This window comes from Gallinula chloropus (assembly GCF_964237585.1).
Source record: "Gallinula chloropus genome assembly, chromosome: 19".
NCBI classification, from domain to species: Eukaryota; Metazoa; Chordata; class Aves; order Gruiformes; family Rallidae; genus Gallinula; species Gallinula chloropus.
Window position 1 is genome coordinate 1,992,816 of NC_140104.1, and position 24,947 is coordinate 2,017,762.

Here is a 24,947-nt window from a genome sequence, read left to right on the forward strand (position 1 = left end):
GGCAGGGGGAAGAAAGGAAACAGGAGGAGAGAAAAGCAGGATCCTTGTGGTCAGAGTGCCCCAGTAAAGATCGAGATAAGGTCTTTGCGCATGGAAATGGCTGCGAGACCCAGCAGGAGTGGCCATCCTGAATGAGATGCCTCCTGCAGAGGGAGGTTGGGAAATGAAGGGAAATTCCCCCAGATCATCTCCACGGCTGGTGTTTTGCTCTGGGCACACAGCAGCCACAGCTCACGAAGCTGGCACACACGTTGGGGGTTTTTTCATGTCCCTAAAGGGTGACACAACCCCCTGTGAAGGCTCTGGGTGCTGGGGACAGCCCAGGGACAGGGTGTTTGAGAGGGGGGAACAAACCCTCGCTCCATACCATGCTGCAGCCAGGGCACGTGGGGCTGCCTGAGCAGGTGTCGAAGGCACCCAAAGCACCAGTTCTTCAGGAGTTCAGACACAGGGGATGGAAAGGCATCCAGCAAGAGAACCCCAGGCTCTAGCTGCACAATCCCCTCTGTCAGGCTGTGGGGACATCACCATCCCCGTCCTTCCCAAGGCATCAGCTTCACCAGGGACTGTGCTGCAAACCCCACTGCTCCCAGCCCGGGCTCAGCGAACGGGTAAAAGGCTGAAACACGAGGCCATGCCAGGGGCCCTGGGAGCAAAGAGTTTCCTTAACTGGGAAGGGCTTCGGGGCCGCAGGACAGGGGCAGGGCTGCGCTCAGTAGTTTTGTTTCGGTGGCAGAGAAATCTGATGGCAACAGAAAGGAGCTGGAAAAACAAACAGGTGTGTCCGGCAGCAAAGGGGCCGTAGCTATAGCAATGGGACAAGCCCTGTTGACAAAAGGCTGCACAAAGGACCTTCTTTAGAGATTAGAAGCGGTTTATGAGCTGGCAGGGCTCCCTGGGAAGGTGCTGGGGCTGCCGCCGCAGCCGCAGGAAACGGCGGCTGGAAAAGCAGGACAGGGAACGCGTGGAGCGCAGACCTGCTGCCTCCAGCATCCCCGGGGCCTGAGCCGGGGTGGGACTCCGGGTGGTGGCCCTCGGGGCCGCCCCCGGCCCTGCAGCAGGCAGCCCCCCTCCCCCAGGGAATGGTTTATTCGGGGATCCCCTGCTCTGCTCACGCTGCTCTTCCAGCATCACCATTCGCAGCCTGGGGCTGATGCTTGCCGGGACCCAAAGTCTGGGTGGGGATTTTCAGCGCCCTGCCTGTGCCTTTGAGCTTTGGCTGGACGCTGCCCTCCAGTCTCCCCAGCCCCTGTCCCAGGCACCTGCAGTAGGGGAGGCAAAACGCTCCTGCTGGGTCCTGCTGCTCAGAACACCCCTAGAGCAGCACCCAAAGCCAAGCCACAAGCAACAGCCAGACACAGCTGAGCCCCTGTGCCTCCAGCCCTTGCAGAAGCGGGGCCCCAGCTCAGGCTCCTGTGCTGTGTGGATGTGGCAGGAGGGCAGCTGTGCCACCAGCAGAGATCCAAGGGCTGAGCGGCACAGAGGAGAGGGCAGAGCAGGATTTGGGGAGCCAGCAGCTTGCTGCTGGGGTGCAGGGGAGGGGCAGGCAGGGGAACACAAACCCCGGCCTTTGCCCAGAGATTCACACTCAGGTTGGGCTTTGTAACAGCTGAGGGCTCCTGAATACTGACCTGAACTGCTCACGGGCTGGTGCAGAGCTGCCGCTGTCTATTTTGACTTACCCAAGACCTACCAAAGGACTAGTTTGTGATTAAAGCCACTGAGAACTGCCTGACTCTGCATAAGGCCACTCAGCACCCCAAGCATGTGCCTGCAGCTCGTGGCAGCCCAGGGTAAGAGGAGCCCAGACTTTGCTGGCAAGCAGATTTCCTGTTTCCAGGCTAGCTTGGAGAGAGACCTTCCCCTGGGATCCAGAGGACTTCCCGGAGCACAGTGGCTCTTTGCACCAGGAGAAGATGCTACTTGGGCAACCACAGGAACGTGGTGGGAACAGAAAGGGAAACCACAGCCAGCTTAATGGGTGCAGCAGGGATCTGCATCCTTCCCCTGGGCATAAAAATCAGAAGCCAGAAGGTGACTTCAGACAGTCACCCACAGCTTACACCTGTGTGAGCAGAGGGACCACCCCCTCTGGTCTCCCTTAGCTCCAGCTGGGCTGAAGTCTCACTGCACACAGCGGAGCTGTGCTGCTTTCTGAAATCCCCAAAGGAGGAAAAGTTTTAAAGGTCAAAAAGCCAAAGGCTGCCTCAGGCAGACGACAGTTTGCGGGCATCCTCAGCCTGCCCTGTCCCTGTCTGCACGCCCTGGGGCAATAAAGCAGGTGGGCAGGCACTGAGAGCCACGGCCGAGGACGGGAACAAGCCCAACACGAGCCCAGGTAAGGCCAGCGCTGCCACACAGGGTGCAGCACCCCAGGGCACGGAGAGGAGAAGCGGGCTGATTTCTGGGGTTAATCAAGAGCAGGTCTTTCCCGCAGGGAAAGCAAAGTCCTCCTGCTCCGGAATAGAAGGCACCCGGCACAGGCAGCGCTGTCCCAGCAGCAGCAGCAGCAGCAGCACCGGTGTGGGCTGCAGCCGGGCAAAGCTGCGGAGCTGCTTTCAGCCACAGCCACAGCCACAGCCACCGGCGCGGCTCCAGCTGAGGAGCCCCGCTCGGAGCCCCGCAGCCCCGGCAGGGCTCTGGCTGCCCCGCGCCGGCAGCGCCCGCCGCAGCCTGGCGGAGCCGGCAGCCCGCGGGCCGCGCCGGGGCAGCCGCTGCGGGGGCGGCCGCCCGCCGGGGCCCGTATGTGGCGCCTGTCGCCGCTCCGGGAACAGGCGCTTCCCGCTCCCCGCCACGGGACGTGCTGTTCCCAGCCGCTGAGCCCCAGCGCTCGGGTGCCGGGCTGGGGATGCGCTTGAGGCGAGGAGCCGGCGAGCAGCCGTGTGAGTTTCTGCAGCGGGAACCCCCCTCCCAGCCGCAGCCGCTCAGCCCGGAGCCGGCGGCAGCCCCCGCAGCCCCCCTGCCCGCCCAGGGGCACGAACAGGCACTGCAGGGAAAACAACCCCCCAGGCACTGGAGGGATCTTTCTCCTGCCTTTCGAAAACCCCCTTTGGCTGGGAAACGACCCCCGGAGCTGTGTCTCCCCATTCCTGTTGGGTGCTCAACAAGCACCAGCAGCACCTGCTGAGCATCAGCTCACCCTCCTCGCCCCCTGATCCCACCTCACCTCTGTGCAGACTTAATTAAAGGAAAGCCGTGACCACTCAGCAGGAGGCACTGCTGGCTTTAAGCATTATTAGTGCAAGAATCCAGGAGGGATTTGCTTTACTCTTGCAGAGCACCTGAGCTTCTGGGAAATACAGCAGCCCGTTTCCAGCTGCCCCAGGCCCTGCCTCTGCAGGAGGTTCGCCTCCCTCCCCCGAAGGCAAAGCCAGAAGCCACAGCACTGAGCTGGCATTGGGGAAGGCAGTGAGGAATAAAGCACACCCTCCCAGCTGCCATCAGCTTTGAAGAAGCTGAGACATCTTTCTGCAGAAAAATGAGGTGCCAGAAGATCAAACGTGTTGGGGTGGGTGTTCTCTGAGACTGCAGAAGGAGCGGAGGGAAATGTCATTTTCCAGAGCAACACAAGAAGGACAATTAGTGAAGGCAAAGCAATGGTGTTTCAAATCCAGCAGCGTGCTCAAAAATCGACCCCAGAGGATGAAACACCCTTTTCTCTTTAAATATGAACACCCAGGAGTATGAAGGAACAAAAACATTCCAAAAAATTTACAAAGATACAATTGGAGGGGAGTAAAAAGCTCAATAAACCCAAGGGGGGTGTGGGGGATACCTATGAAACCATTGATACTTTTGATTAATGAGTTTCCTGGGGGTGGTGTATGTATAGGAGAAGGGAATGGCAGGCAGACATGACTTACTCTCAAGGAAGCCCACGAGATGAAAGGTCTCCTGACTCAACACTTCTCAACTCAGTAATTCATCTTTTTATCTCCAGGAAAGCTGGTGCCCAGGGCAGGGAGGGCCAGGCCCAGGGGAACAGCCTTCAGCTGCAGGAGGGGGATGGAGAGGGGCTGGGGGGCAGAAATCCTTCCTGAGGAGGGGGGAGGCCCTGGCACAAGGTGCCCAGAGAAGCTGGGGCTGCCCTGGGATCCCTGGCAGGTGTCAAGGCCGGGTTGGATGGGGTTTGGGGCACCCTGGGCTGGTGGGGAGGTGTCCCTGTTGATGGCAGGTGGGACTGGGGGGGCTCTGGGGTCCCATCCAGACTGGGGTTCTGTGATTTTCTGCCTTTGCAGATTTTGCTGGGTGCAGGAGTTTGTCAGAGTTTGTGAACTTCATATCAATGGTGGGGTCTGTCCAGGCTCCAAGGCAACAAAACCATTTCAAAGCCAACCTCTAAAAGCGTAACTAGAGGTACTTAAGGTTCCACCTCAGTGCCACATTTAATTTAAGATAAGCATGGTGATGAACTGGAGCCACGATGAATGTTTAGCCACAGACCTGAGTTGAAGTGTGACACCATAGGAGACACCTTACTGCAGGGAAGAACCACCTGCACGGGATGCCCTTCCTGACTAGAAAGTCTAAAGTCGTGAGGGGAAGCTTTTCCTGTGATTTCCTGGGCATTAACGTGGGATCTGTCACCCAGAAACACAGACTGAGCTCCACCAACCCACGGCAGTAACCACGCTACAACCTGTACCCCTACAGCCCCGCCACAGACACACGCAGCAGCTGCCCCTCAGCACAGAGACAACTGTCCTGTAGGCTGAGGGACTTACTGGGTCTGGCTAGAGACACAGGGGGTATGTAATTAAATAAACTAATTACCAAACCAGGCTGTGCATCACCTCTGGTCCCATCGTCTGGTGTTTGGCCACGGTCCCCATGAGGCAGCAGCGGCACTGGACGAGCAGAGCAGCAGCTCCTCGGGGTCCAATAAGGAGCATTGTTGGTTCCTGGAAATTACAGGTGGTTGAGGCTTCCAGGTGCCTGGAAGGCAGTGAGGTGGGAGCTGAGCTCCCCAGCCCAGCTCTGCAGAGGCTGTTAAAGGGAAGTGACTCATTACAAGGAGATAAAGGAATTCTGCATGTCAGACACTTGGCATGAAGGAGTAATACACTGTGGTGTTCAGCACCGACTTTACCAACACCCCCAAAGGAAGCAAACACCATCCAAGAACCACAGATGGTTCATAAGATCAGTAGGAGAAAGTCCCCAGCCAGCAGCCCTGCACTGTGGTTGAAAGACCCTGTTTCCAAGACAGGCTGGTCATCCTTTCTCCACTTCTTTTCCTGTGTTCCCAAACTCCAGACACTCTCAGCCTCTGTCTATGAAAAGAACAAATTCTAAATGCTGAAGACTGCTACAACACTGCCTGACACTGCCAGCTCTTCATCAGGAATGCTTGCTGATGTTTCAGGGGTTTGGAGGTCTTTTTCAGTAGTCCTCCTCACATCACAAACCCATTTATGAGTCCCACCACCACGCTGCAGCCTGGCTTTGAGCTGGGTACCAGCTTTTTATTGTTTCTGCTTTCTGAGGTATAACTCAGGAAAGGTTGTTGCAGAACAGACCTGATTAAATTAGACCTGACGGTCATGGAAAGAATGAGCTTTAATCTCACTTCCTTCACCTCTTACTCAATTCCTTCCCTATTCACAGTGGATTTCTCTCTTATTCACTTGTCTGGGAATGGAGTTCTTTAAATCCAGAGGTGGGCCAGACTGCTGGTTCCCTGGACAAAGCCTAGCACAGTTCCTGTTTTCCTGGGCCACTTTACCAAGGCACATTCTTCGTTCCAGCTATTATCCACTCTGACCTCCCACAGCTGCCCTGGCCAAGTGTTGAAAAGCACCCTCTTTACAGATATTAATCTGTTTTCCAACAGCCTCTGGCTTTCCCTACAGACCAGGTCAAGCTTTAGACAGGCTCCTGTGGTTGTGAGGGTTGTCCCCCATGAAAACAGGGTATGGTGCTTCTGCTGGTGGCTTCCCCAGCAGATGCCCAGGGCCACTCACTCCTGGCTGCAAGAAGTCCCGTTCATCGTTAGAAAGGGAAAGTTCCAGATCAGATTACTGGGCCTTGTACTGCTTCAGCAGGCCCAGGTTTCCTAGCAGGGCACAGGCAGAGATTTGGAGATGGTCACTCAGGCTTCACAGTGGTAGAAGAGGGTAGAAAAAGGGTAGAAAAGGGCAAGTCTTGCCCTAAGGTTTGCAAAGGTCCAAGAGCCCCTGAAGACCCTCAGCTGAGCTGGGCTGGGAAAAATCAGGACTTTGGGCAGGTCTGCTTCAGCCATAGCAGAGTCCTCTCCTACAAACAGGTTCAGAGCTCACTCACTGAGTTAGCTTCCAGCCTCACTGTGATCTCTTAGAAAGAAAATTAGTTTTAATTAGCATTAATTACGTTTGTGACTGTGACATTGCAGTGCCTGGGACCCCTGCTACACTGAACAGTGGATTAAACCAAACACCTTGAGGCTGAAACCACAGACCTGGCTGGCTCAGGGAACAGTCCCCACTCCCCCCCAACCTCCAAGTTCATGCTATTTGTTTGTATTTCATAAAATCACCCCTGAATACCATTCTCTGAGCACGTGGAACCAGTGGAAACCACTGCCAGCTTTGGGTAAATAGAGAAAGACATGGGCTGCCTCACACTTCACTGAGCACGCCTTTCCTCCTGCCAAAACAAAGGTAAAGCAGCTTCTGAGCTAGGTATAGGGATGAGGTAGGTACAAGCCCCTTCACTGATAAATCACTGCCAATTAGAAACAAGAGGTACAAAGGCAAAGCTCAGCTTTACATGAGACACCATGTGGGGCCCTTGCAGATGAACTGAAAGCAATGGGCATCCATGGGAAACCTGGGGTTAGGAAGGGAAGCAGCAGGGCTGGAATTTAAGAAATGAGCCCAGTAGAACATATATGGCCCAGTTTGGTAAAATATTAGACAAGTATCAGAGAAATACTGACCAGCCAAGGAAAAGCATGCTTACTGACAGGCACTGACAGTGAAGATAGGGAAGGAAAACCCTAGATCTTACTGTAAACCCAAGCATTGCACATTCAGTGAGGAGAAAAGGAAACAAAACCACAGAGACAGCCTTGTAGGTTTTTGTTTTTATAGAATTTTTACAATATATTTATCTTCATTTTGCATATTTTTACCCACAGCTGTAGCTTTCTTTTTACATGTTGAACTGAAGTGGAATAAATCTAAAGGTCTGATATAGTTTAAACAACTGATAAAAATTGCAGAGTAGTAAACCCGTAAGAAAAGAAATTAGAAAACTCTTTGAGTGTTTAATGAAAGGAAGTCAGATGTATCATTAGGAACAGTATGGTTTGTTTTAAACATAGGTGATTCAGGCAGGATAACTTGTGTGTGTGTGTGTTTAATATTAGGCACATTTTTATCAGCATACCTGCTTCCCAGACAGTTTTATATTATTCAATAGTATCATCTGCATCCACTTGGACCTGCTGCAGGACTTGCAAAACATGACTGATTATGAATATTCATTACTGGTATTATCTTCCTCTTTCCTTAAAACTACCAGAAGAAAAAAAATTATTAAAAATAATAAAATCAGCGTTTCTTGTCTCTTAAAAAATCTGTAATGAATGATTGAGTTGTAAGGCAGCAACAGATTCAGTGTCAGCTCAGGTCACAGCCCTTCAGTTCCATCTAGTGGGTGGAAATTACATTTAGTGGACGCTGCTCCCAGACAGTCCCCTCAGGGCAGGATGACTGAGGCCAGTTACTGCTGGTAGAGTAAGTTAAGCTAGTGAGGAACACTGGTCACTCCTATGTCATACTTGCATCCTCATAGAATCACAGAATCCCAGGGGTTGGAAGGGACCTGGAGAGCTCCTGGGGTCCAACCCCCTGCCAAAGCAGCTCCCCAGCTCATATTGCACAGGGCGGCGTCCAGACGGGGCTGGAATCTCTCCAGAGATGGAGACTCCACACCCCCTGGGCAGCCTGTCCCAGGGCTCCCTCACCCTCACTGGGGAAAAGTTCTTCCTCTGCTCCAACTTGCAGCCATTGCCCCTTGTCCTGTCCCCACAGACACTGAGAAGGGGCTGCCCATTCCCCCTGCATCCCATCCTTCAGATACTGATAAACATTAATCAGGTCCCCCCTTAGTCTTCTTCTCTCCAGGCTGAACAGCCCCAGCTCGCTCAGCCTTTCCTCACAGGGGAGATGCTCCAGGCATCATGTCTTCACACAGAAAGCAAAAGGACAACCCAACAGGGGGGGGAAAGTGACAGCTTCTATGAATGGTGTATTTACAGTCTTCATCCCTGAAGAAAGAAAGAAGCCTTCTTTGAGTGTACAAGGCAGCTCTCAGCAGCACGCTGCATATGCCTCCACATCAGCCTGTTGTGTATCCTCCACTGCTCAGCCATGACTTCACACTGAGGTGGTGAACAGAAAGTTCTGCTGCTCAAGAAGAGCAACTGTGAGATGCTCACCTGTCCCATGGACACGACTCCCTACAGAATGTCTGGGTTTGGTGGAGCAGCTCCCCATTCCCAGAACGTGTTCGTGCTGTTAGGAAGTGTGAAACAGTTGGTTCCTCAGGGATCTCTGAGACAGCCCTGCAGTGAGACTGTCAACCCAAGTATGCTGCTCTGATGTGGGAACAAACTGATCCAGGCATTACAGACATGCCACAACTTTGATAATTCCCTTCCCATCATGATCTCACTCTGGATGGAAGGAGGGCTTTAACCTTCACTCAAGGAGGGCTTTCAGAGCAGCATCTGCCTCCTCTCAGTCTCTGATAAACAGTATGCTTTCCCTGAATTCTGGCACTCTCATTTGCAAAGATGACCACTCCATTCCTCAGGCAATTGCTTCAGCATCCTGCTTCTTGGTCTTCAGTTGTCTTCCAGGCAGAATAATCACCTTCTGATTCAACCTCTTCCCCTGAAGAAGAATTCACTTTGCACTCACCTGGCTCAACAGAGGCCAAAACACCTTTAACTACAGCACCAGAGGCCATTCAAAAAAAAAAAAATAAAAAGGGGGGGATGTATTACTGTGTGTTCCCTCTCAGAGGTAGATTGGATCACCCTTAAAATTCCAGCCCCAGCCAAGAAGAACATCTATTCAGAGGCCATCCCCAAAGCAGTGGCCCCATGCACGCTGCTGCTCAGGCACCGCTCCACTTTTGGAGCTGCAAGGTGAATAAGCATGTTCCTTCTGCAGAGCCACTGCCTTTACACAACTTGCCTTTAGTTACTACTGAAGCTTTTGGTTGCCTTTTGTGTTTTGTTGAGGTGAGGAAGGGAAGGGAAGAGTATAGTTGGTAGAAAAAGTTCTCTGAATTCCTACTGGACAAGATCAGCTCCACAGACTGTATAGGTATATAAAACACACCCCTGAACCCTTCTACTTTCTTTTTAACTCTCTGGGAAGGGAATCACCAGTGTAGTTGAGCAGGAAGAACGCCAATTTATTTCAGCACAGAAGGTCTGCAATTCATTCCATGTTTACTAAGAGTAATGCAGTTATTGCTTTGTAAGGTAAGACTGGATTGATCGTTGACCCCCACCCTGAGTGCAGAGAGTCCGGGTTCCCAACATGGCCAAGAGTGATCTCCTCAGCCACTAGTGCTGAAATAATTAAAAGGAAGAAAAGCCTTGTGAATAATTTCCTATAAAGATGGGATCTTCAAGAAACGTGGAAGTTCCTTAGTTCCTCATAGAAACACTGCTTTGTGAATCATAGAATCAGAATCATAGGGGTCAGAAAGGACCTGGAGAGCTCATGGGGTCCAACCCCCCCCGCCACAGCAGCTCCCCAGCTCATATTGCACAGATAGAATGGAGGCCAGCCTTTGCTCTCTGCAATAGAATAGTGGATTATTTAGAATAACACATTGGACATAAATTAAGAGAAGAATAGATAACCCAGCTGACTGAATCAGAGAACAGGAGAAACATTAATCTCTTGCACAAGGATGCTCTGAAATTGGAATCCTTTAAATGCTATGCAGGTCACCCAGAATTTGTTTTACAACCTGTAGTTTAGTAAGAATTAAAGTTCTTTTCCTTGGGTAGCAGCCTTCAAAAGCAAAAGCAAACACAAGAGGATTCAAGCATGGACTGCTTCTGCATCAGCCCACCAGATTCTGGTTTTCCTATTTCACTTCAGTTACACAGATGCTGCTGACGGCATCACTCTGAGGTCAGTGATATTTTCAAAGCTGTCACATTCCATGAATCAAGTTTCCTTGGGAGCAGATGATACCAACATGGGACCTTCCATTCTCATACTTCAGCTACCTTCTTTCATTTACCTCCCCTGAATAAAAAAAACCATTGTTCTGTTTACTCTAACATGCTACAATATGTGCATAATAACTGTAGGCGACGCATGAGTTACTTCAAGATGTACTTTGTCATTGAAGTGGGCTTTTACTTTTACAAATTCTACATCAAGGTGGAAGGAAGGAAGGCAGGCTGCAGAGTGCTCATACACTGAAGCTGAAGGAACTTTTCCTGAATGGAATTAAGATGTTTGTTCCAAGGTTCCTATGGACAAACTACTCTATCCCATGCACTCCGGCCTGAGCCAGTATTAAACATTCCAGAAACTTGTTGATTTGTTGGGATAGTTAATGGCAAGACTGATAGCAGCAATGTTTTTCAGGGCCTAGAAGATAGAAAGAAAAATAAAGTCATGTCAGAGATTCTCCCCAGTCCAAAACTCTAAATAAATCCTTGTATGAAGTACAATAGGAATCAGTAACTAACCATCCTGTTTCTACTCCTGGCAGTGCAGCTATAATGGGGCACCCAGGTAATTTCAGCAAGACAACTGCTGAAAGATCAATTCCCTTCCCTGTTTCCATGTTTGGGGACTTGAGAGGTCAGCTCAGTGAAACAGATAGACCTGGTCACACCCAACAGCCAGCTTGTGGCACATCACCTGGCTGTTAAAGCAGAAGAGCATTTGTGCATAGCTCTCACAAACATCAGAGGCCTGTCACAGTGCTGTGAAGCCCACATACACCTGTATCTGCTTCATAAAACTTCCCTGGGCAATCAGAAATTACTTGTTATTACCCCTGTCTGCCCAAGAAATATCACAAGCACACACATCTCTGGGGTTGGGGAGTCTTGTTACCTGTGCTGTGCAGCGATGAAGATGATCTTCAGTATTTAAGGCAAGCAAATACTCCTGTAGAGATCCAAGCTCCTGCAGCCAGAAAGCACACAGTGAACACCAGTGATTCTACCAGAGATGCCATCCTACTAATTAACATTAAAGCACTGATCATTACAGCAGCCCCCAAGTACCAGAGGTACCAGAACTACAAACAGGACTCTGCTGGACACGGTTTGTGACCACAGAAATCAGTTTGTTATGAACAGTTCGTATGTAATGTTCAAAAATAACTCATGCAAAACCACATTCAGATACCTTCAAATTAATTATTAAATCAGCATTCCTCCAAGAATAAAGAGGCTTTAGGGCCTACTGCCTTAATTGCACAAGGAAGAGTCATGGCTATTACTTAAGGCCCCACAATGGCTGGAGCAACAGCATGCCCCTCCATTAGAATCTGCTACCAGCCTCCAAAAGAGAAGTTATCTTGTTATCCTTCTGAAGTGTTTAATGGTTCCAAAGCTCTGATGAGTTTTGCCAAGATAAAGGAAAATCACATTTAGTTTATCATTCCCACCACTGGGGAAGAGGATAAAAATACAGAAACTGCTTACAGTAACTCTGTTTTCTGTAACAAAGAAGAGTTCTGCAAGTGCACGGTGAAGAGGAAGGAGAATACTAGGCTTGGTCATGTCATGACATAAGTTGTTTTCCATATGGGTGAAAAGCTGCCAAAGTGGCTTCAGCAAGGTGAGGTCACAGTCCCTGAAAAAAACATTTAAATCAAGTAGTGAGAAACCACCATCTGATGCCTTTTTCCAGGAGAAAACAGCCAAAACCCTCAAGCAAACTTAAGAAAACAAAGCCATATAGTTTTGAGTTAGATGCAAAAAAGAAACACAAGAAGCTATTTCAAATCTAAACTCAGTCAGGTGTTTCAGCACAGAGAATTTCATTCTGAATCACTGGAGAAAACCTGGTACCCATCAATATGTCTAAATGATGCTTTTAAAATTGAGCAGCCTCCTGAAACAAGGAATTTAAGATGTATATAAATCACTTTGCTAAATGCTCTAAGCTCTGCTGCTTGGAATTCTACAATACAAACCTAGAGCACTGGGCAGCTGATGTCCTTGTTTTAGGCAGACAGACAAAGATGAATATATAGCTTTACATCTCCAAATCATCCTGCCTCCTTCCTACTCCTGAGTTACAGCTGGCTAACCCAAACACCTCTCATCATACAGATGAGATGACAAATATTGGTCAGTAGAGGATAAAGAGGGAAAGAATTTCAGAATCTATCATTGGATTAACAGAAGAAAAATGTAAATATCCTACACACCACAGAGATGTGATCTTTTAGCAATTCACTTTGTTGCCCATGTGACAAATCAGACACTTCCTGATTGAAAAAAACCAAAACAAACTAAGGGAACTTTAACAGATGAAGCATTAGTGATTGCAAGTAATGCCAAGCCTGGGGTTTCAGGCTTGGATGCAGATCAGTGTGCATAATATTTGCAGAGTGTCAAGCAATGGTTCTGTGGAATTGTCTATTTTAGTGCTATATAGGAACATACTTTTTGACTTATCTTCATCAAGATAAGCACTTATTTTCATGGTGCTGCTGGTCAGCACTTTTGTTGATGATGTGACTCTACAGAGTTGCACAACACTATAAAAACACAGCATTTGTTTCAAAATGTGTTTCTGTAAGAAATACCCATGCCATGCACACTTAGCATCAGCATACCTTTCCCTTCTGAAACTCAGTTCCAGGCTTTGCAGTGGTACAACTATAAATAGTAATTTTAAAAGAGTTTACTACATAAAAGAATCAGTTGATCATTTCACCAGTTTATTATTCAATCCTCACCTCAATTCTGAGGTACAGCTAATGCCAAGAGAATCCATTTCTAGAAAATTAATTGGCATCTAGTTTTTGTATGGGTGCAGGATGATATTTATTTAACAACCAAAAAGATAAAATCTTTTCCAAAAGATTTCCTTATACTAGCTTATAGCAACCTCTAACAACATTGCTATCAAGGGACTGTGAAATCCACCTGAAATGAAGAATGCCTACTTCCAGTAATGGCTTTCTGGCTTCAGAATCATCTCAGCCTGGACAGTTTCTTCTCCTGCCCTTTGCCCTTTAGTGTACACCACAGTGCTTACCTCTGAGTGCTGCACTGCACTATCTTCAAGAGCAAGTGGATTGCCTTCAAACGCTGGTGACCGGTCTGACGGCACGCTACCCCAACCTGCCATTCCCAAATCTTCTCCAGTGGGAGGTGAGGAACTACTCTTTCCTCAGACAGCATCTGCTTCAGAATTTCAAACCCTGAGGGGAAAATAATCATTAAAACTAATAATAACAGCAATATCATCATCATCCAGCTGTTACTTCTGTTGGGTCTCATTCTGTTCAGACATCCAGTCTGCTCTGCTCCATATGCCAAGCATTGCTCCAGTGAGCAAGAAATAGCAAAGAAAAATACCCCCAACAAAAAGCTGAGGAAATTCTAGATTATATCCTGACTTTCTGGGGCAAGACTTTGATAAAAATTAGACAGAATCCTATCTGAAATTAAAGTTTTCCCTGACAGAGAAACAAAACACAGATCCTCATGACTGTGTGATAGGCAGGAGAGTTTTGCTGACTGGAAACCCTCCAACAGCCTCAATTTCATAACAAATATTTAAACTCTAAAATAAACTAACAAAACCTATCATGCTATATCTAGAAATCAGGTGCAGAACCAGCCTATTTTAATGGATAAGTACTTTTTCTAAACACAATTATGATTATTTCTGTCTCCAATTACAGCACCTTGGAGCATGTACTAAATCCCATGTGTAATTACTGTCACATAATGAGACTCTGAACACAAATAACATTAGCATAACTGTAAATCTCCAGGGTTCTATGAAGTTTTGGCATTTCTAGCATGATGTCCCAGCAAATAAGAAACATTAGTCAAGTTTTAACTTGAACAAACTAACCACATTATTTCCAACATTGGTGAAAGCAAATTCTCAGTCAAGAGAGAGAGAGAGATAACCATAAGTCTGTCAAAGTAATTCCAGAATTCCTTTCAGATCCATCCTGAGCTCTGCTTACCTGTCTGGAACCTTCCAAGATGACCAGCTGTTACTGTAAACTTATAACCCCACTCTGTGTTACTCATGTCAGAAGTGAATCGGTAATAGAGTGTGTCTCCTGTGTACAAGGGAAGGAGAAAAGCCCACATCAGCTAAACCTTCTGAGTCAGTTTTGTTATCACAAATACAATCAAACACACAGGGAAGGGAAGGGACCCCAAGGATCACAGAGTTCCAACCCCCCTGCCACAGGCAGGGACACCAACCTCCAGGCCTGGAGCTACACAAGGGTGCCCAGGGCCCCATCCAACCTGGCCTTGAACACCCCCAGGGATGGGGCACCCACCCCCTCTCTGGGCAGCCTGTTCCAGCCCCTCACCACTCTCTCTGTAAAAACTTCCCCATAATACCTAATCTAACCCTTCCCTCCTTCAGCTTCACTCCAGCCCCCTTGTCCTGCCAGTCTCTGCCCTTTAACAAGCTGATTCCCCTCCTGTTCCTGGGGTCCCTTCAGGGACTGGAAGGCTGCAGTGAGGTCCCCCCACAGCCTTCTCTTCTCCAGGCTGACCCAGCCCAGCTCCCTCAGCCTCTCTCCGTAGGGGAGCTGCTCCAGCCCTCTGAGCATCCCCATGGCTCCTCTGAACTCTCTCCAACAGTCCCACATCTTTCTTGTATTAGGATCCCCAGCTCTGGACACAGGACTCCAGCTGGGGCCTCAGGAAGGCAGAGCAGAGAGGGACAATCCCCTCCCTGTCCCTGCTGCCACCCCTCTGCTGATGGAGCCCACTGCTGGCTCATGTGAAGTTTCTCATCACCACTCCTCATGAAAGAGTGCCATTGCTCTCTCCTACTCCTCAAAGGCTTGAGGAAGCCCTGACATCAAATGAAAAGCCCACCAGCCTTCAACTCCCTGGTTTTAGGTAAAGCCACCTGAGGGAAATCAAGTGCCTTCATCTGGACAACCTGGGCTAGAACTGGAGTTTCATGAGGTGAAACTCAAGTTTCACAGCCCAGGCTGCTCCAAAACAATGGGCCTCAAAGTTGAGTTTCTTGGGTGGCAAAGGAGAACACAAAGAAGTTCATAAAAACCCACAGTATTTCTACAAAGCATCCACTGATTTCTCTTTCGCCCTTGTAACCCAAGCTGCTTTGCTAAGAACAAGTTCCTAAATCTATTTACAGCCACTGAAGTCAAAAGCTTCCTGCAGTGCCACAGAGTTCAGAGGGTTAAAGCAACTTCCTAAGAAACATGAGACCACATGGTCCTTCAGCTCACTGACATTTAATACAACACTATAAAACCCTGATTAAAGAACACAGACTGAAGCTGTCCATCAAATGGCTTGATGTTTTTTCTTTCCAGCTCTGCAACAACTGGAGACAAGGCACTGGCACATGCTGTTTGCTCTGAGCACTAGCACAGCACACAGGCAAGAGATAAGCCTATCTTTGTTGGGTTTGTTTTGGTTGGTTTTGGCTTTTTTAAACGTGCTTCCTGTGGAAAGTAAGACAAGGCAGAAACAATGTAAGTGAGTATCGTGCAGAACAAGGACTGGGTTGGAACAGAATCAAGATCAAAATTTGTTTCCAGTAGCTTTGAGATGTGGAAAAAAAAAAAGAAACCCAGAAGAAAAAAAAAAAGGTCAAGTATCAGACCAGCAGATAAGCCTGCTTGTAAGAAACAAATGCAAGAGCAGCACGTCAGAGCAAACAGCTTAGGACACAACAAGGATTTCCCCCCTCCACCTCTCTCAGGAGCATTTAACTAGCATCTCCCAGCAGTGTCTCTCCAGAGTCGTGGGCATCAGCAATGCCCTAGACATTGGCACTGGGAAACACCACGTAACTCACCTGGAAGCTCAAAATCGTTCCATTTCTGTGGAGACCCACTGAAGCTGTGCCGATCCTGCTGGAAGTCACTGCTGCTGGACATGAGCAGCTCATCACAGCCTTCTTCTGTGTTACACTGAGAGTCAAATTTGACTGAGAGGTAGATAGCACCAGGAATGTGAACTTTATCCTGAGAAACAAAAACACATGATCTTGGTATACTCTACATTACCAAGAAGCCACTTCCACCACACACACAAGGGAGCTGGAACAAACCTTGCAGCATCTCCATGGGAAAAACACCACACAAAACTAGTTATTTTTATCAGGAGCTAATTTAACAAATGTAAAGCATGGTCTGTTGTTTGCATTAGCTGTTAAGAGTGTAAAAATTAACTGCTAACAATGGTTTGGGTTTTCTAAAAGCTGTAATCAGTGCTGTCATTGATCTCATTGAGAGAACTTAAAGGCTTGTGTGCATTTTAAGAATAAAACTCAGAAGAGTCAGAGCTGCAATAAAGTTAACAAGCCCAATACTGCCCAGAGGCAATAATTACTTAACTAACTAGTTTAAAAACAAGAAAAACCACCCAAGAAAAGAAAAATCAGGAACTGTGTCAGGAGAAGGTAGTCTGAGAAATACATGTCAAAAAACAACCCCACTCCACCTGTAGCTTTTGGCTAAGGGCACAAGGAAGTAACAGGCCAAGCAAAACTGATCTCTGGATGAAAGGGCAGAAACTCATTAAGGCCCTAAAACCAATTAAGTATATGATCAGCTTCAAACACACACACATACAGAGTAAAGCCATTTGTCATGTGATGGAATTAGGATGATATTCAAGTGCCTCAGTGAGCAGATTCCCTACAGGGCAAAGGCTCCTCAGTCATCTGGCCTCTTGGCCTCTTCAAAAGCAAGCCTGAAGAGGATGTTCTGAGGTGCTTCAGACACACCAATCCCACAGGAACATGCACAGAGCATTAATATTTTCCAATTGGCCTTCAAGTCATGGAAATCCAGAGCCCTGTAACACATGTAGAACTTACCTCAAAGTTAGTATTGTTGTTATAAGGATGTTTAGATTCACGCATCTGGACTGCCATTCCGGGTTCCTCCATGAACTGGCAAGCTGTCAGGGCCATTGTTCCAAGCATGCTCTCCTTGCAGCCATGTAGTACCTTCTGTAAAATCTGGGGAGAAGCAACACATCCTGTAAATAGTGTTTGCTATCAAAACCACCACCTCATATGCTGATTGACATGAGAGTCATTTCTAGCCACACATTTCAGAAGAGAGTGGCACTACTAGCAAGAACCAGGACAGATTCAGAAATGGTGTCTGCAGGTATCACTGCCATAAGTGCAGGAGATTTTACTCTGTCCTTGGTTTCAGATCTTTCAGAATTTGTCTGATAAAAGTAACAAGAACTATTACCTACACCTCTTTCCACAAACGCTGGAATCAAGGCTAATCTACAAAGTATTGAACAGAACATGTCATATGTTTCAGCCTTCAAAATGTACAACTCCATGTATACAAAGGAAGGATTAAGTATCAGTTAAGCAGCTGCAGTGTTTGAAAGCACTAGAGGCAAGAGTGGCATCTTTAAAAATACAAATGAATGCCATTTAATTTATCACAACACACTAAATGCTAATTCAGAACAACCTCTATCTCCACTTTCTCTGCCTGTTGTTTGCAGAAAAGTTTCTAATGAGGAATGCTGCTACTCAAGGCCATTTACAGGTCATTACAGCAACATATTACAGCTCTTCATCTGCAATTTTCTAATTCCTCCTATAAAACAGAATACAAACTCAGACCAAAGGGTTCATCTCCACATCCTCCAGAAATGGATTTTTGGGGGGAAGCAGTTTAAAAACAAAGGCAGTATGGAGCATAGTTCCCTGAATGCGTTCTTCACCTCCACACACTTTCAGAACAGCTTGAGACAAAGGCTGTGGCTTTGCATTTAAAATGCTTGAGCAGATCTTTATTACATCAGTTCATCCTGTCATTTTCTGCACCTATATAAACACCCTGCAGCAACAGTTTCCATGCCATACTGTGTCGAGAACCAGTTCTTTTGGTTTGTTTTGGACCTGCCACTTAACTACCTTAATGTGACACTCCTTTGTTTCCTTACTGGGAGGGCTGATGAATAATACCTGGTGTTTAACTTTTCTATGCTGCTTACTGTTTTAAAACTGCAGAAAAGGAGGAACAGATTGTTTCATTTTTCCTCCTCCTCCTCCCCTTTGTCCCCACAGGGCAAAGATCCGGGATGAAGGAAACTAGTTGGTTCCTCATGCTGATGCTATTCCATGGCTATAATAATTCCTGCCATTATTCTCCAGGCCTCTCCCAGTTGCACTGCCTCTTCTGTTTCTTTTTTGGTCTTTAAAGAGATGGGGGTGCCAGGTCACACGCTGCAGTCCAGATGAGAGCATACTGTTGGTTCAGTGGTATACCAGTGTCTTCTATTTTTAATTCCCTCCTTGAAGACACCCAGCACTTGGTTTGCTATGACTGCTGTGAAGCAGTGAGCTGACATTTTCATTACAACATTCTATTATAACCCCCACGGCAGTCAGCCCATCAGTGCAGTAGCAGGTATTACAACACACACACTGAAACTGAACAAAAAGCAGCTTTCAAAACGGACTGCCTATTTTCCTAATTTCTCTGTAAGATTTATTTTCCCACATAGCTCCTTTGTAACTGAAAGGCTTGTCTCCACAGAGCCAGTTTTTCCTTTTTCTGTTAACAGAATCAGTACATTAAGACACCAACAGATTCCAACTGCTTTTCCCAGGACTAATTTAAATTTCAGAGTCTCAATGTAGCTTTAAAAAAAGGAACTGCAAGTATTTTTGTTACTCAGAGCCTCACAGCACGTAGGCACAGGGCTTGCTCACATGCACAAGTGAAATCCACTTACTTTTTCCCATAGCTGCTTTTCCTCTAGCTGCATGAGCATGTCCAGTATGTATGTCATATGGGCTGGGCCACTGAGGTCTAGGATTTCCTCGTTTATTGCCACATCATCTGGCCACTCTGCTAACAGGGATGCCAGCACATGCCTGGCATAGAGAACAGCAGTTGCCTCGTTTACACGATACAGGTAATCCCTCACAGCTTTTTTACTTCTGGAGTCCAGCTCCTTGTGCAAGAGTATCGAGCTCTTTGTGCGACGTTGCTTGGCATAACTAAGCTGCAGGTCACTCTCTGTGTTGGTTATCAGTTTCTGGGCCACTGGATTGGTTTCTTCTGTTGCTTTATCACTGAGGGCAGGCTTGGACTGCAAAAATAAAACACAAGTTTGAGAACAGGCTCTCAAGGGTTTAGTTCATCCTTTGGTTATGTGATCAGGCCAGCAGACTGCAAGCTGAATTTACAAGTGAATGTGTCTTTTACATGCTGAAAGCCAGATGCACCCAAACACAGAAGTGTGACAGCTCTGCAGGGACAGAGTACCTCAAAACGACTGTTAATGTCAACAGACTCACTATACATCGATGCATTCATGACTATCAAAACCAGCAGCCACAATTCTAACCAGAGCATCAATCTATGATGATGTTCAGAGGTAAAGAAACCCAGCACCATGTGTTTATGACATGGAATGAGGCAAATAGGGAGGGACTTTTGGAGATAATTTGGTCCAAATCTGCCTTAAAGCTGAGCCATCTCCAAAATCAAGGCTTGTTCAGTTAAGTTTGGAGAATTTCCCAGGGGAGGGGGTGTGTGGGTAATAGTTCACAGCTTCTGTGTAAGCTGTTGTAAGGCCTGTTTCTTCTTTATGATAAAACTACTTCAGGAAGCCCTGATCCAGCTTAGGATACAACTGATGGGCCACTGTGCTGCTAATACCACATAGCCAGGAATCAGTACCAAAGAGAGAGCTGTGTGACCATGCCATTGAATGCAAAACCTCAAGCTTGCAAGTATAGTGTCTACTTTACAAGACAAATTCATTGCTTCCTTGTTCTGCTGAAATTACTGCAAGATAACAATAATATTGTAAAGCAGTAACACTCAAGCATAAGCTTATGGTGATTAAATACAATCTCTGGTAGAAGGAGAGGAAATTAGCACGCAATCACAGTTTGCTCTCCTGACCTGAGAATCAAGTTATCTTACTTCCTTAAGGAAAAAACATTACCAGGAATGAATACTTGCTTCTTGTAGTACCTGCTCACTCATTTTGACATAAAACATTAAGACCTGATTATTTCAGATGTTTAAAGAAAGCAAATAGTACCAAGGCTTGATGTTACTCAACAGAACTGTAGTTATTCAATGCCCAAATGACTTCACTGCTCCTCTTTGCTGAGACACACGTACCAAACAGGGTAAGATGATCATATCTGTATCTACTGCTTTTGAACTCTGCTCCTCCAACCTCAGCCGCTTGCTAGGCTGCCATTTCTGAGCCAGGGTCCGAATCCTCTCATCTGTTGTAATTACATCCCCATCAAACCTGAAAAGATGCAGAAGAGAAAAGAAAGACACCAAACACAAGTGTGTTTTGAAAGGGATGCAAATTGAATTAGTGCAACCACAATGCAAATTCATCTTCCAACCTCCTGCTTTAGAAAGGTGCATCACACTCCACCCATTTCAGCATTTCATGGTAACCAGCTTCCCTGCTGTAACAGCTCAGACATTTTACATGTGAGGACACAATGGCTCCACGATGTGTTTTGATTACCAGAAGCCACAGGTATGCTCTCCATTCTCAGGGTAATTTAGAGACAGAGATCTTCATATGGGAGTTAAGAGACATACAATGTGTTTCAGAAGATGGTGACATGTTTCCATAAATACAACTTAAGAGTTTTTTTTTCTTTACATTTTCACACAGGAAAACCAAATCATATCCTTGGAACAATTTCTATTTGGTACCTATTAGGTTTTAGGTTAGCACCCAGACCTAGGAACTATGTTTTTCTGCTGGACCCAATCTTTCACATACCTCTTCTGAACTTCCAGGAAAAAGGAATCTGTTCTTTTCATTTGCAACTCATACATGGCTCGAAGAATATGGAGAGGTGCATTGAGTGCATCATGTGTCATCTGAGCAAGGAGGGAAAAATAAAAGAATTAAGTAAAGAGAAAGATGATACTACAGGGGAAAGATGCCAGTGGTACTTCCTTCCTTTAGGGTTTACTAGGAATTATTTTCCCACTTATCATATAGGTAGAGAATTAATTAACTTAATAATCTGAATCGGTAAAAATTAAAAGTAATTTAGCAGAAAGCTTTATACTGATTTTGTAGCGTTCATTATTGTAGTCCTAGTAGGAAGTTTTATTTCTGTGATTTCCTTTAGGTACATTGAAATCAGACCCATATTCTGTAAATTTAGAAGAAAAACAGACATATAAACCACTAAATACTTTATGCAACTAGCAAATTCACAAGAGGCAAAAATAAGTTTAAGTACCAAGAAGCATATTTTGGTGGCTTCATCCAAACCCTCCAGAGGATCAGGTTTGCTCTGTTCTAAATCAACAGGACCAATAATGGGTTGTTCCACATCTTGATCTTGTTCCCGTTCTTCCAGGTCAGTATCCTCACGTTCAGCTAAGGAACTGATCTCTTTCTTTGAGGAATACAGCATTATTGACAAAATCTACACAGAAAAAAAGATAGCATATGGTATGACAGCTGTAAATGTTATTAGTGTACTGCCACCAGCGTTTTGTAAGAACATTGGAATGCTTGGACACTGCATAAGACATGCTATTCAAAATGAAGTAGCAGCTAAAAAAAGAAAAACCCCAGAAAACCAAACCATTTCTCACTTCTCAAAGGAATTACACCTTCAGAAAGAACATGCCCACATGTTCTGACCTCCCCATACTGCATTGTGGTAATACCTTTTAAAGTCAGTGAGTAGCATGAGTAAAGTTTTTCTTTGAGATTACTTACTACTTGAATTGAAGAATAGAATTTTCAAAAGCCTAAATAAAATTAATAAAAGAAATTGAGTAGGTGATTAATGCCTCACCTTTAAAATGTCTTTCAGATATGATCAGATTAATTAAAAGCAGGTCCTGCTTTAAAACAGTTTGTCTGTTATCTACACAAGTACAATGACTTGTTACAAAATGTAACTTATTTTCTTACCTCTAAGTCTCTGAGAAGCCAGGTCTTACTGAAGCCAGTTCCTTTGCTACATTTCTTCACTAGAAGCTTGAGTAAACCAGACTGAAGAAAGGCAGCTTGGATCTCCTTAAAACCATGAATCTACAGACACAGAGATGTCAATAAATAAACAAAAAGGGAATAACACATCCCAATTTATCATGTAAAAATCCTGCCCAAATGATCTATGGCAGGGAATGGTTATTGTTTTCCCCCTAAAAAATAAATCCAAAGTAAAGCTCTCTGCTTCAAATACCTTAGGAGAATCACCTGTGACAACTCACAGAACAGTAACACTCCATGAAAACACAGATCCCTTCCTCAATAACTTCAGGAGTAAGAAAAGAGGGAAGTGAGTTTCACTCTGTATCTAAGGAGAACACTTCGTATCTTCTTCAGCTTTCATGACCGGTCAGTCCCCCCAAAAGAAAAAGCAACTCAGACTCCCACATGTTATTTAAAGCCCAGCAACATTTTCAGTCCCTTCAGATGGAGCCAGCTGGGAGAGAAACCGACTTGTGTTAGTTCCCCTGGTCAATGCCCAAGTTCCTGTAGTGGAAGGTACAGTATGAACTGTTATTTATCTATTGTATTCTATGTGTCAGGCAAAAGATACCTTAAGTGTTCTGTAAAGCCCCTTTAGGGCGAGTGACAAGACCCAAGTTGCTTCCACAGCCTCAGCATAGCTGCTGTCCATGCTGGTTTGCAGAAGGTGTGTGGATATAAGGACAAAGTGCTGGAGGTACTGCCTCAGCTGGGTCTCAGAATCACTGCCTTCTTCTCCACACTTCTGAATCAACTGGTAGTCTTTCACTACAAGAGAGAAAACAGGTAATTCACTATCTTCATCTTAAAGTGCCACAAAAGCTCTTCCTGTCAGTAGATAGGAGTAGGCTGAGATATGAACATGAGCCATACCTGAAGCATATGCTAATAACCACGATCATATTAAAGAAACCATAGAACTTCCTCCCTGCTCTTATACTGAAATGCTCTCAGAGTCACTGAATAGTCAAGAAGTAAGCAAATCTTGAAAGAGAAACAACTGCTTAGTCAAGAGCCTATTTCTGAGACTTCTCAATTAATAAAAAGGTTTCAACAGCTTCTGAAATCTTTTTCTGAATAAAAGTAAGTATCAGATTTTTAAGAAGAGAATGAGTTTCTGTAATCTTTACTGCAGAAGCTTCCCGATCTGATTTAACCTACAGGCAGAAAATCAAGTGAGGTACTAAGAATGGAATGCAGACTCTGCAGACCTGCACCAAGTGGTCTAGTTAAGATACACTTTTTGGTATCTGTCAGAAACTGTAAGGAAATACTCTTTGATTCTTTGATAAAATAAAAATGTCACAGAACCTGTTTTTCTTTTTCGGGTTTTGATGTCTACTACAACTGCCCTGTTTTTCTCTGTGAAATGCTTCAGGATGATCACGTTATGAGGCTCATTAGCATTATCCATGTACACAGAACGAGTTCCCATACACAGCACCTGAAATTGCAGCAGAAGTTTCAGTTATGACTTCAAATACTTATTTGTAAATACACACTCATCTTTTAGATTGGTTCCCTTTGCTTATACTGGCTATTGTAGTTTTTAGGTGAACAGTCTGCTTGCTGCCAGGTATTTGCTGATCTTTAGAGAATACCAGTTCACTTTATAAAAACAACCTACAACTCAATGCTGCATAGGCATACCTCAGAGTTAAAACTATCCAGAGTGACACTGGATTGTTTTGTGTGCATACAAAGCCATTTTGGACACTCAAACATACTAAGCTGGTTTTCTTGTGATAGTTAAAAGTAGCACTTGGCAAAAACAGATATATTATTCTTCATCAGACAAACACTGATTGTTCTCAAGTGGGAAGATGTGAACTCTTGACATACACCATGTTTTGACAGTTCATAATCAATGTCCCCAATTGATGAACTCAGTAATATTTAGAAACAGAAGCCTAACAGCTCTAACCAATTTTGTTTCCTTTAGTATCAATAGGCCACTTACCTCAGGAAACCCAACCAGCACCAATAAAGTGAAGATATTGGTGTGCTTTAGCTGGAAGGGCAGCTGCTTAACGCAGTGGTCGGTGAAAGCAGCGATCACATCATGCCACTGCACAGAAGAGTTCAAAGATCGCAGAATATCCGCCATGGAGCTCGCCCAGTCCAGACCCACACGACTGGAAAGCAAGAGCAGCCTGAATTAGGAGAGAGCTGACTACAGACTTACCTGAAACCTTTTCCTCAAGACAGGGATCAGTGTGACTGTCATAGCTATAGCTTTCATATTATTATATAATGGTTCTTTCAAATAGCAGCAGCTTTCTTGTGAGCTGACAAATGTTTTGGTTTTCATCATTAGAGCATAACTACTACTGTGTTTCCTTAAGGGCTTGCAGTCCCAAATCTAAGGAAGCCTGAACACTGTCACCTTTAGTTCCTAATTTTAGTTTAGTTTTCATTTACACAACAATAAACACTTCATTTCCCATATATGTGACTACCTGCTTTCTTCATGTGGAGAACACGAATAATCTGACAAGACTCAGATTGCTTTCAAGATGGTCTTTGAGAATCTCCTTACATTTCAGATGCTCTTCTATCTGCTGATGGCCTTCCCTATAAAATGTAGCTACAATGAAAAATCCTGCTCTCAGATTTAACAAGCAGGACATTAATGCTGAGAGCTTTCTCAAGGTTTTCAAAACAGAACATCTGCCCTGCCCCTCCTTGCTGCTTCTAGTGCAGTTTTACTGCTTGAAGCCTCTCTCTCCCCAGTACTCTTACA

At 45.8% G+C, this 24,947-nt stretch overlaps 1 protein-coding gene across 1 annotated transcript in view; it reads right to left on the reverse strand.

Moving 5' to 3' along the window:
• Positions 1-9,422: 9,422 nt before the first annotated feature.
• The window catches only part of ZZEF1 (zinc finger ZZ-type and EF-hand domain containing 1), a gene marked incomplete at its 5' end in the record, with an annotated part of 53,934 nt that continues 38,409 nt past the window's right edge, over positions 9,423-24,947 (reverse strand). Inside the window, 15 exons of the mRNA XM_084272850.1 lie at positions 9,423-10,610; positions 11,085-11,156; positions 11,681-11,831; positions 13,248-13,413; positions 14,194-14,292; positions 16,026-16,194; positions 17,052-17,195; positions 18,947-19,306; positions 20,353-20,488; positions 20,984-21,084; positions 21,456-21,644; positions 22,142-22,261; positions 22,776-22,972; positions 23,516-23,648; positions 24,165-24,339. Of these exons, the coding sequence (XP_084128976.1) occupies positions 10,536-10,610; positions 11,085-11,156; positions 11,681-11,831; positions 13,248-13,413; positions 14,194-14,292; positions 16,026-16,194; positions 17,052-17,195; positions 18,947-19,306; positions 20,353-20,488; positions 20,984-21,084; positions 21,456-21,644; positions 22,142-22,261; positions 22,776-22,972; positions 23,516-23,648; positions 24,165-24,339 (2,287 nt within the window). The 3' untranslated portion in view covers positions 9,423-10,535. The remainder of the gene's footprint in view (positions 10,611-11,084; positions 11,157-11,680; positions 11,832-13,247; positions 13,414-14,193; positions 14,293-16,025; positions 16,195-17,051; positions 17,196-18,946; positions 19,307-20,352; positions 20,489-20,983; positions 21,085-21,455; positions 21,645-22,141; positions 22,262-22,775; positions 22,973-23,515; positions 23,649-24,164; positions 24,340-24,947) is intronic.